Here is an 11,691-nt window from a genome sequence, read left to right as displayed (position 1 = left end):
TCCAGGGATTTCAGACATCATGGGAGTCTCAGTGTGCTAGAAGTCTTACAGGTGTAGGGAGGAGAGAGTTACTGGTATGTTCCCTGCCCTGGAGATTTCACAAACTTATTTCCAGGTTCAGAATCCTTTACTGCAGCCTTTTTCCTTGTCTCTCTGACCTTTGGCAGTCCTAGTTCCTTGATGGAATGGAGCTTGACTAGTTTTGTTTGGCCTGGATATCAACCCATCAGAGTTCAGAAGAATGACTCTAAGAACACAGAAATAATTTACTATAGTAGTTTTCTTATAGTGTGTTACTTAAGCTTAAATTATTTATTGCCTATGTTTAAAAATAAAACCTTTAAGAGTGGGTTTGTATTAGGTGAAAAAAGGTTGTTTTCTTTTTTTTTTTTTTTTTTTTTGGGTTGGGTTGGGGTTTTGCCTTTTTTTTTTTTTATCTGTAAATGGTGTTCTTATTCCACAGAAATATGTGGGTTTTTACATCTATAGCAAAGGCTTCCAGAAAGGCACGTGAAAAATTTTATGTTTCTACACAGGACCAAATTTCATTTTCAGCTGAAGTTCTGTCATTGTGAAATAAATTCCTTTGGATTTGATGGCTACTCCCATTTGATGTCAATGATAAGGCAGCAATTAGTGAACCTCATGCAGCATGCAGTGATTATCAAACTAGAGCAGGCTTTTAGCAAATGTATAATTTTTCTGAGTAAAATAATGAAAAATAATTTGAGTTAATTGTACCACTTATGAGTTCATCCTAAAAAAAAAACTTAAGAAGGTTTTGAATTTGTTTGTGTTTATTGGTTGTTCTGCAGATGCTTCTCATCTTTCTCACATACAACTGTTGTATGAAGCTGTTTACACTGTTCTTTTTTAAATTTAAGCCCTTCCTTTAGTTGAAGTGCTATACTTGCAGTTGGGTTTTGTGGTGGAGTATGTCATGGTGTTTGCTTCTTGATCAACCTGCCTTACTCCACAGAGTATGAGTCACCTCCAGGATAGGTTATCAACTGGATTAAAATCAGTTCTTGGACTACTTTTGTATGCCAGCTGAATATCAAACTTGTGTTTCTGGTTAATGCAAAGGTAGACATTTTCTCCCCTAATTATTTACCCAAAAGCTAAAATTTCTGTTTAACGTAAACATAGCTAGCTAGAGAACAGAATGTGTGAGCATATAGGCTGGATATTTCAAAGGCTTTTTCATGAGCTTTGCATCAAAATTATTAAATTTGATGATTTTGCTGAGTTTTGGTCACTCCTTGGTGTAAGTCTATAAAAATAAATTGAGCTGAGGGTGAATTCAGCCCTTTGGCTATAATTACCATGCTGTTATTACTTTCCTACCTTAGAACAAAAAATGTACACCAAGGCCCTTTTCCAGGAAATACAAAATAGCCATCCAGCATCCATCTGGTAAAATCCAACTAGATCTGACAGCATCCTTTAGCAGATGCCTAGGGAAGAGTATAAGAAGAGGACATGCACGTAGTGATGTTTCTCAGGTATACTCTTCTGGTGTTCAGTGATGATATAACATTTGACTTCCTGCCTCCACTGATGATGTGACTCTGCTTCCTGAGGTGGGGTGGTATCTTTTCATTCAAACTGAAGTGTGCAGCATTGCTAGGGAATCAGAATTACCAATTCCAGACAATGAAAGAAAAAGTATATTTTTGAAGTGTTACAAAGTGAAAAAAGGACAGTAAAACAAAAAAAAACCAAACAAAACCCAAACAAAACAAACAAAAAACTAACAAAAACACAAACAAAACAAACAAACAAACAAACCGCCACCAAAACCAAACAAGCCAGATGTAAAGAGATTTGCACTGGTCATTTGACTTCCAAAGTATTTTGTTTCAAAGTTTGTGAACATACTGATCACCACTGGGAAGAAAGCCTCACAATATTTTGTGTATTGCTTTTATGCAAGTTGTATATAGTACATGTTAGCTGTCAAGATTAATTTTATTTCTTTATTCTTAGAGCTTATATAATACTGTTGCTCCTTTGTCATCTAAAGAAAGAGGTGGTCATAATTTTGGCATTACTCTGCATGCAAAATTCTCACTGCGGTCTTTGTGTATACGTGTTGTAATGGTCATTTTGCAATATCAGAATTGAAGATGATCTGGAATTAGTGGTCCCATAAGGAATGATACAATACTGAATCATCTCTGAAAACCAAGGTTTGCATCTATTTTCATTAAAAAGCAGAGGGAGAGGAATCAAAAAATGAGCAACAGAAGTGCACCATATGTCATTGCAGCTCATAGAAATCATGTACTATATACATCACCCATCACAGCTGTTTGGAACTTGGACAGTAAGGCACTCATTGGCAGAAGATTATCAGTACCATTTTGATCAGTTTAAAATATCTGTGGGAGTTTTCCTAAAAACATCATCGATTTTCCAGATTCAGTTAGTTTAAGATTATTTAAATATGCCCCTGCATCTAGGCAAGGTGTTCCTTCCTCTCTGCCATGCACTGACACGTTTCTCACCTGCCACATCTGAAGCTGTGCATTCCTACTCTTCCCCTGATGCTAGCACTAATTTTTATTTTTAATTTTCCTGAGGGCTGGTATTTAACTGAGAGCAGTCCCTGATCTGATTGGTTGCAAGGCTTAGTATCAGGAAAGCAGCAGAAACATGTGGCAGGGTCAGGTCCACACAAAGCAGGCAAGAACTGCCCTTTTCAGTAGCAGGTAAATTTAGGTTGACTTTAAACTGACTACGAAACTCTTGTCATTAGTGTCTTTGATTCTAGTGCTTATTTAACAACTGCATTCAATCCTCTTATATATTCAGTAAACATCTCCATAGCAAGTGGTAATGTCATTTTACAAAGAAATAGGGATACAGGCGAAGAGAACGTAAGTGGCCATTCGAAAGCAAATCTCTCTCTGCACAGGAATCCATTATTTGAAGATCAAAAATTTATTAATAAAGAGTGTAAAGAGAACAAAAAGAGTAGTAGTGATAAAACTAGCCTTAGCATTCCATGGCTTAGTTTTCTAAAAGTGTAGACTAAAATACAGGCTCCTCTGCATTCATAATTAGATGTATTAAAAGGCTTAATATTTAAAAGTGCTAAGTGTCGTGTCATTCCTGTGGATAAACGACATGTTAGAACGAAAGGGACATTGTCCATTTTCTGATGAAATAGCAGCACTGGTTGTTCAAGGCATGATCACAGACCAGGCAGTTAAGATTTCTCAGTATCTTGGTAAGTTGCAATTGTCTCAGCTGCAAAGCAAAATCAAAGTGTTACGTTTAGAAGCATTGTGGGTTTAATGCAAAGTAGGACTTTTAGTTAGTATTTTTTTTTATAAAAACAGAGGTGGAAGAGGAGACAACAGAGAATGCTGTGTTACGATTGCTGTCCTAGCTCTGCTCAGTCACAGAGCTGATTTGATGAAGCTACTTTGTGCAAAAGTGCATCAGTCAGGAAAGAAAATTAGTATGTTCAAGTGCAAGATGGAAGCTCTTTCCTTGGGTGAAAAATCCAGATGCTTGATACTGGTTCAGCTTACGCTTTGTATGACAGCTTCAGCTGTGCTTAATGCTGTACCTGTGTGTTACAATATGATGACTGCTGAGCACCTCTGGAATGCATTTTGGAGGAACGCATGTGTACCGTCAAAACGAGGTGGCTCATTGATGTGACATTACATGCAAACACAGGAAACCTATTACAAAACACTCTATTCTCCTTTCCTGTCTGGTCAATAGATATATAGGCATGTCATATATGAGTGTGTATATATATTTCTTTTCCATTCCAGTACTCGTGAGAGCCTGGCATCCAACACTTCAAGTATTGTTGAAAGCAACAGACGTCAGAACCCCGCTCTGAGCCCTGCTCATGGAGGCGCAGGCCCAACCTTCAACTTCCGAGCCACTGCAGACCCACCCACAAGTGAAGCTGAGAAACTGCAGAAACCTGCTAACTGCCTGCAAGCTTCTGTCACTAGTGTCTGATAGTCATCCTGCCTCAGATCGTCTGTCTCGTCCTATACAGCAAAGTTTACGACACTGGGACTGATGTTTACATCTTTGGGGAAAAATAAAACAAACATCTCAAACACAGTTTTAGTGTTTACTTAAACTGTGCTGCTATGTAGACTAGGGGCAACAAAGAAGTCTTTATTTCGAGGTATTGCTTTTCACATTTGCGGCTCCGTAGCAACAGAATAGCAGTAGGGATAATATGTACACTTTTTGCTTCACTTAATTGTAACTGAGCACATATATGAAAGTCTAGACACTGTAAATGTAATCTGCATTTTCAATGTCCATGCAGTTGCCAACTTCATTTAAAAAAATGCCACAGATGTGTGATGCCCCTGGTCAGAAGCTAAACTCTGCTGCAGAGTTGATAATTTTTTACTTCAAAAACTGAGCCACTGCTGAAAGTAACCAGCCAGGATCACCATGAGGAAAAACAATGCCAAACATGACAAGTGATGACCTCAGCTCTATCTGTGAATTATTAATACTAATCAGTCATTTTCACTGTGCATTTTTGTGACACAATTTTACAAATACCTGTTTAAGCGAGTAAAAGGAGGTTTGGGTTTTGTTTTGATTTGCTTTTTGCTAAGTACTGAGGGTGGGAAGGGAGGTGGCTTCTTCTTTTGTTTCAAAAGTATGAGAGATGTTTACTTAGTGAGACTTGCTACTTGACCTTCCATAGTCACCAGTGAGGAGGTGGGCCTTTGCATAGAGGGGGGAGTGGGGAGGGAAGGGAAAGATATAACTGTCATGGAGCCACAATGTGGAGTGACACGAAATATATCAAATGTCTTCAGAATAATTCACATATTTTCAAAAGATAATCTAATTCTTGTGTCACTTCTGGTATTGCAACTTGCCATTAATATAAGAATCAGGATAACTAATTTCTTGGAACAAAAAATATCCTTTATGATATAAATGACAAGTATGGCCTGAAGAATTGATTTCTTTCTAGTGGAAGGACATAAATCTATTTTATGTAGCTTATTAAATAGAGTGCCTAAATTAGGCTATTAAAAATAGCATACAGTGTAGTGATTATCAGAGAACAAAATTTAGAGAATTATAAACTTCTGGCCTTTTTATTCAGTGGATGTTATTTGCAATTTAGCATTTTGTGGACATGTCTGGTTTCTAGAAATTAAATGTGTCCACTTGGTTTGCAGTAGAAATCTAAGTCCTGTAGGCACAGTACATCCTAATTGCTCTCCCTAAACTGTTACTCCAACGTAATTAGTACTGTTCTAATTACTGCAGAGTAAATTCTGCAGATAGTTAAACTCCAAGAGTAATTTTTAGGTATAGGGTCACATTCTGCTCTGTTACTCATGCAACCTGGTAGTGCAACGAACTGACTTTTTTATCAGAACAGATAAACTGGTGAAAGAATAACAAAGATACTAAAATGTGCAACAGCCCAAATTGTTTCATATAAAAGGGACGTTTACCCTATCTAGCTCTTGTAGAACACAAGTGTGAAACCCAACTGTACATATTGAAATCCACTATTTTCATCAGATTCTGGTGACATGTATTACTCTGTATACAAAGTCATTTGAGCTTCACTTATGTTCTCTATTGTCATCAGAAGTCTTTACTGAAGATTCAGCCTTATGTTACACCATTGGATATAGTTCATTTACTTATAAAACGGCTTTCTAACTCTGGACACAATCAGTTTCCAGTTCTGTCAAGGACACCCAGTCAATGCACAGGTCTGTTTTCATTTATTTCAGTGTATAATTTCCATTTCATAGGAGCAATAAGACCTTTCAGTGCACATAAAGGAAATTATTGTGCTTTTGGTTGGTTATCAAAGTCACTTGGCCTTTAGCCTTCTGCCTTATCATACCTTCCAAGATATGCTCTAATTACCATATAATGCTTTGCATGACGCCTCTTATTATTCAGTGTGTAACTCCAGCCGTACTTATTCCATGCAAACTGTAGAGTCAGAGTTTCTGTGGGGAATTGTCATATACTATGCAGTGGCTGACTGTGATTTTGTTTCTGAGATGAGCTCTGACATCAGTAGTATGTATCAATTCAGTAAATAAAAATGTCGAAACGATAAAATTTACAGTGATGATCTGAAGTACTAACAGCAGTATTAAAATGTGAAGAGCAAAAACAGATTTCATCTTTGGGGAAGTAATTGTTTGTCATAAGCTGATCAGAATTTTATGCAGGCAGCTGGTTGTACAGAAGACATCATTCCAACAAAATGCGATAGTACATACCTATGAACTGTATAGTATGTTATTTCCTGAAGTTCCCAGAGACCAGCAGACAACATAAATGTCATATTAATGTTGACATGGCATTGTACCAATATTAATGTGACTCTTGGAATATGGAATGTAAACAGAAGTTTCAAATAGAAACGTTCTAATCTTGATTTATTTTTTTTTCCTTTTAAAATCAACAATGGAATATGAGGAAATTCCATCTTGAGGTTCTTGTAACAAAACCACGAGAGTGGAGCTTGAGTGCTTTATGTCACCCTAATCCTTTGATGAAATCATAGCCTTGTATTACGTGGTTGCTTATCTGTCATTCTTCTAATGTATCAATTTAAAGGTTTACAGAGTTAGATTAGGTTGAATCTGTATTGTGTTCAACTGTAAAGGGTCAACACAAATCTGTCGGCATTTTGCACACTTAATATGTATTATTATAATACAACATGTTACTTTTGTGGTAATTTTTTTTACACATATAACTACCTCCATGAATTTGATGAGATGCAGCAACATGAAAAGTGTATTGTACAGAGCAAGGTTAAAAACTTCGAAGCATTAGGTCATGGCGTTCTCTTGTGTGTCAATGCTTGCATATGAAGTCATCATGTTTCCATTGCCACAATTTCCTTCTACAGTGTTAAAAAGATGGCTTTCAGATGAGTCACTTAAAGACTTTGACAAGGCTGCATAATTGGGATAAAAGTGAAAGGGAGGCTGAAACCTTCCATGCTCTCCCCAGTTACTGCTAAATTTCTGCCTGGTAGAACTTGAAAATGTATCTGTAATTTAGAAAACTAGAAAAATCTACAGTCTGTGAAATATGATTGACAGTTTGGGGTTTAACAGAAGACACTGTGGGTATTTTCTTGGCAGCCTTCAGATACTTTGGACCCTACTCTGCCTCCATCTTTGTCAACATTAGATGTCATGGTTTTTCTGAACTGGCAAGGATGTTAAATCAGCTCTTCCTTTAATGGTACACGCTCTGGTCTCTAGATTGCGTGCATCTAAAACATTTGCTCCTATAGAAATTACCAAGAGCCTTTAATTGACTTTGCTGGGAGCAGTATTAGGGTCCCTTACTCAAGGTATGAGCCTGTTGTTCAAAGAACATGGGCGAATTTCCAAGAAAAATTAAGCTGACTTTTGAAAAGTAGCCAGCTGCAACAAGCCACCTTTCAAGAGGGAAGAAAGATTTTTCCAAAAACCAAAGGAAGAAAGTGGCAGTTGAACCTAAGCAGATCACATTTATATACAAATCCCAATTTATGAACACCTTTCAGCAAACCTAGTACCATTATCTTGGTGCATATTAACGTACAATCATCAGGTGAGCTAATTTTGCCATTGTATTTCAGTTAAAAATTAGAAGAAACCATTAGCCATTTGGCTACCTGCACCACTGAAAAATGACTGTTATATGCGAAACAATGTTCACTCAACTTTAAAAAGTAAAAATGTATTGGAAAACAAACATTTTAATGAAAACCATGGCCTAAGTGTTTGCCAGCAGTAGTCATTTTAAGAAAAGAGAACAAGCAAACCAGTATTCAGAGGCCGTCATAAACACAGATAATACTTTGCACTTAAATCACACCTTTTTGCCTGAGGGTCTCGAAGCACTTGATATGGTACTAGCTAACCCTTGTGAGCCTGCGAGTTAGGCAGAGTTCACTGACCCTGCTTTTTGTCCAGGCCCGTTGGAAAAAAGCTAAGGCTAAGAGTCTGCAGACTAATTCGTTAACCAGTTACTTTCTTAAAGTTACTGGAGTAAGTTTAATAGTTAACCAAAGTGTTCCAAAGTGTTCCATGTTTATACTCCGAAATTATTCTTTTGATGCTTTCACTTTGCTAAAGTAAGAGAGAAACTGCTTTACAGCCCTGCAGACACTCTTGGATTAGCAGTGCCAAAACCAAGTTTTCAGTCATACGAGTACTGCCAGCACTGGTTTTAGAAACAGTTATGTTAATTAAAAATTTGTTTTTCAAATACATTTTGCAGTGCTTTTCCCAACACAGTTGTTCAAATTGTTGTGCTGAGAAAGCAAATAGCACTCCTAATTCGTCGTCCTACCCGCAGTTTACAATTCTCTTTACTCTTCTGAAGAAAACTGTACAGTATTAGAGAGAAAAGTTCTATTTTTTACAAAATTCTTTAGAGGAAAAAAAGGTATATATCTAAAATGTTCCCCCCAGCATAAGTAAAGTGCATCGTTCCTGCATGAGAGGCATGCAGTGGACCCACGGAAAGCCAAGCTGGTGCTAGAAGAAAACGGGACTATCACACTTCTTTTATAGCGGCACTCTAAACGTCGGTTTCAGATACGTGAGTGTAAATCTGGCTTAACTCCCCCGATCTCCCGCGGATCTGAGAGATATGCGAATGGGTCGTTAACTCCATTGACGCTCAGTTCTGAGCTGAGGGTTTCCGTGTTCCTCCCCCCGCCCCAAGACACTAAATGCAGAGAAGGAGCAGAAGGCCACGCGCACACGCCTGGCTCTGGAAAGGCAGCCTGGGCTGAATCCCTGCTGAAACGCACAGCCACCCAGCCGGGATGCCGTGACAGCCGCCACGTGTTCCCCACCTCGGAAGGGTGATCTCCCATGTGGTGCACTGCCCTCCAGTTGTATAGCGGTTAGAGCCACCCGAAGGATACCCACCCAGAAGTATGAAAGGGCCCTTGGAGTAATTGGCACAGATGTTACTTTTATATGTGGAGGAGATTTAAGTTTAAAGGGATCATAATTCTGCAGGTAATTTTCTGTGAGTGACTGAATGTGGCTGTTGCATTAGGTTTAAATGAGTTAATAAATGCAAGTGGGACTTACTGTATGTTAGAAGGGAGTTTTGCAGCCAAGACTGCCTTGTATAAATGTGTTTGCACTGAAAAAAAAAATTAAAAAATTACTTGGTCTCTGGTTGCTGTAAAGGTCATCCAAGATGGATGTTCTGTTTATATTGTATAGTATTTCATATGAAATAATTGCAGTTCATGAAATGTCTTCCCTAACGTTACTGATTTATAACAGCACATTTGTAACATGGTTTTTATTGTGTCAGTGTACCATATTGTAAATGATGATTACTTGTCATGCTTAGTATAATAATTTAAAGGAAAAAAAGGACAGGGATTTTTGTAAGTCTATATTTGAAAGTCCCTCCATATGGTAATATTGTGTTCATGTTGTTTATGTAGTGTTGTGTGAAATATCCATTTTGGATTGTGTTACTTTTTAAGATATTAAATAACATTTGGTTATATGTTCTAAGTGGATTCTTTGCACTCATCGGTGTTTCTAGAGGATATACTTACATTTCATTTTTGAGAATATACTTACATCTCCATTTAATATGCTGTTTCGCTCCTTCACATAGAAACCTTGCACAGCAAACCAGAAAGAAAACCAAGGGTCATAACAACTTGCTGTGTTCCCCTACACTTTATAAAAGCACTCTGGGCCATTAAGTAAGAGGGTAAGGGAGAAAATTCACCAATTTGAAACACGCTGGTTTGGACTGGACATGAAGGTGACAGGAGCAGGGGGAGTGTGGTCTCCACTGAATGCGTGAGTGCACAGCTGAGATGCACCCGAGCTCCGGGAAATGAGAAATCCATTGTTACCAAGAGCAACAGGTGTCAAGTCTCTCTTTTCCTCTCTTCTCCATCCTCATGAGCCAAAGGAGGACCTGGTGCACACAGCCAAGAGAAAGGGCTCTAGCAAGGAGGTTTTTTCTTATTTTTCAAAAAAAGCTGATGGGAAAGGCCCAAGTGGACAATGTAACATGCAGGTGTCATTTTTCCACTCTCTATCACCACCTGAAAGAAGGTTTTGAGGAGGTTTAGGGTTCAGGAGATTTGCCAGAGTTGTGCCATAAGAATTGCTATTTCCCAAGGTCAGCTGTGAGTATTTACAACATTTACAAGATAAAAAACAAAGGCACATCTATTGTAGGAAGGTGCTGTCATAAGCACCTTATCTTGTCACCTGCTAATGGCACATACTACTTTGTAATCCATCTCCATGAAACTGTGCATTTTGAATTACAAAGGGGAAAAAAGCCAAAGCCAGGCAGGGTTTGGGTAGGGCTTTATGGTAGCAGTGTCCTAGTGCCTTGCACAGGCAAAGTCAGTTTTGCCTGTTGGTCAGAATTAGACTTTTACAGCTTTTTCAGTATTGCTGGAGAAGTTTGCAAGCACTGTTTCCCCTCACAGAGAGCTTTGTTTCTGTTTCTGTTCTCACACTGTGCTTGTATTAGGCTGATCAGAAAGTACTGTTGTCCAAAGTCATCTCGCTTTGCACTTTAAAACTTTCGTGGAAGGCTGGCTTGAATTCTCTTTATACTTACTCTGCTGACAGGTAAACTGAAGATCTTCAACAAGTGACATCTTTTTGGTGAAACATGACCTATAGCATTTTTCAAATGTCTAGGGCTGTTGCTTGGCAGAAGTAGTACTCTTGATTTTAGATCATGCCTTTCTGCTGATAGCACTGAGTAAATTTTCATCCCTCTGTATCTGCTCTATAAGATAACATTTTTGGAAGATCTTCTTTTCATCAGCCTCTCAACTGTTTCTTGTCTGTTGTTTTCCTCACAACTTATTTTCTATGATGTCCTTCTTCCAATGAATCCCCTCGTCTTCTGGTCCTTTTTGACATTTATTCTCCTGGTATTTGAAGGGAGAAGGGTTTTGTAGCAGTACAAGATGCTGGGACTTCAATAGCTGCCTGTGTTTTTGTGTGGAGATGGCTGAGCTTGCATTTATAAGCAACTTCCTGCTATGCCTCTAGGTCCTCATGTTTAGCAAAGTATTTTTAGCCCAGCTGTCACAGAAGTGATGAATAGGAACTGGGAACGGGAAATCCCAAGTATTTTTGGTTTAGTATCCTTTTTTTTTTAATCGTTCATCCTAATAAGCACATAAAACCTCACCATGTTCTGCCAGCTATGTGAAAGTAAGCAAACAGTAAATGAATCTACCACCATGTTTGTGCATACACTGGAATAGTTATGTACTCTGCTTGACTGCTTGCTTGCCTAGGGAAACTTGAACCCTTTTGTTTTGAGTTCTCCCCATTTTTCTCCTCTTGTCCCTCTGCTAGATGCTGCTAAAATTAGGTAGTAAGTGCTAAAGAGGGTCTATCTGGCAGGAAGCTGCAAAAGTAGCGGCTTCCAGTGCGTTCAGTGGTGCGCCGGTACCGAGAAGACAAGCAGGAGCCAGCTTCCCAGCCTCGCCCATGGATGTAGGCTTTTCTCATGCAGCAGTTAAAGGGTACACCAGCACTGGCACTTCAGCTCCAAGCAGGACTGTGCTCCAGCAAGGGCTGTCCTAGTTGCCTGTGCTGACTGTGCTGCAGTTCCAAGTGCAGTCAGTCAGTCAGTCAGTCTTGGCTCAGATGGGCCGCACCACTTGCTGATGAA

The 11,691-nt window shown here is 38.7% G+C and overlaps 1 protein-coding gene across 7 annotated transcripts in view; it reads left to right on the top strand.

Moving 5' to 3' along the window:
* STOX2 (storkhead box 2) overlaps window positions 1–9,531 on the top strand; it is a 153,088-nt gene extending 143,557 nt beyond the window's left edge. For all 7 annotated transcript variants that reach the window (XM_027879879.1, XM_027879880.1, XM_027879884.1 and 4 more), the window contains one exon: window positions 3,795–9,531. In XM_027879879.1, the coding sequence (XP_027735680.1) occupies window positions 3,795–3,990 (196 nt within the window). In that variant the 3' untranslated portion in view covers window positions 3,991–9,531. The remainder of the gene's footprint in view (window positions 1–3,794) is intronic.
* The last annotated feature ends 2,160 nt before the right edge of the window (window positions 9,532–11,691 follow it).

The sequence above is a fragment of the Empidonax traillii genome, unplaced genomic scaffold (genome assembly GCF_003031625.1).
Source record: "Empidonax traillii isolate 1590-97213 ecotype Southwest subspecies unplaced genomic scaffold, ASM303162v1 scaffold60:size2069287, whole genome shotgun sequence".
NCBI lineage: Eukaryota > Metazoa > Chordata > Aves > Passeriformes > Tyrannidae > Empidonax > Empidonax traillii.
Note: the sequence above shows the minus strand (reverse complement) of the source record. Positions and strands in the feature narration are given on the sequence as shown.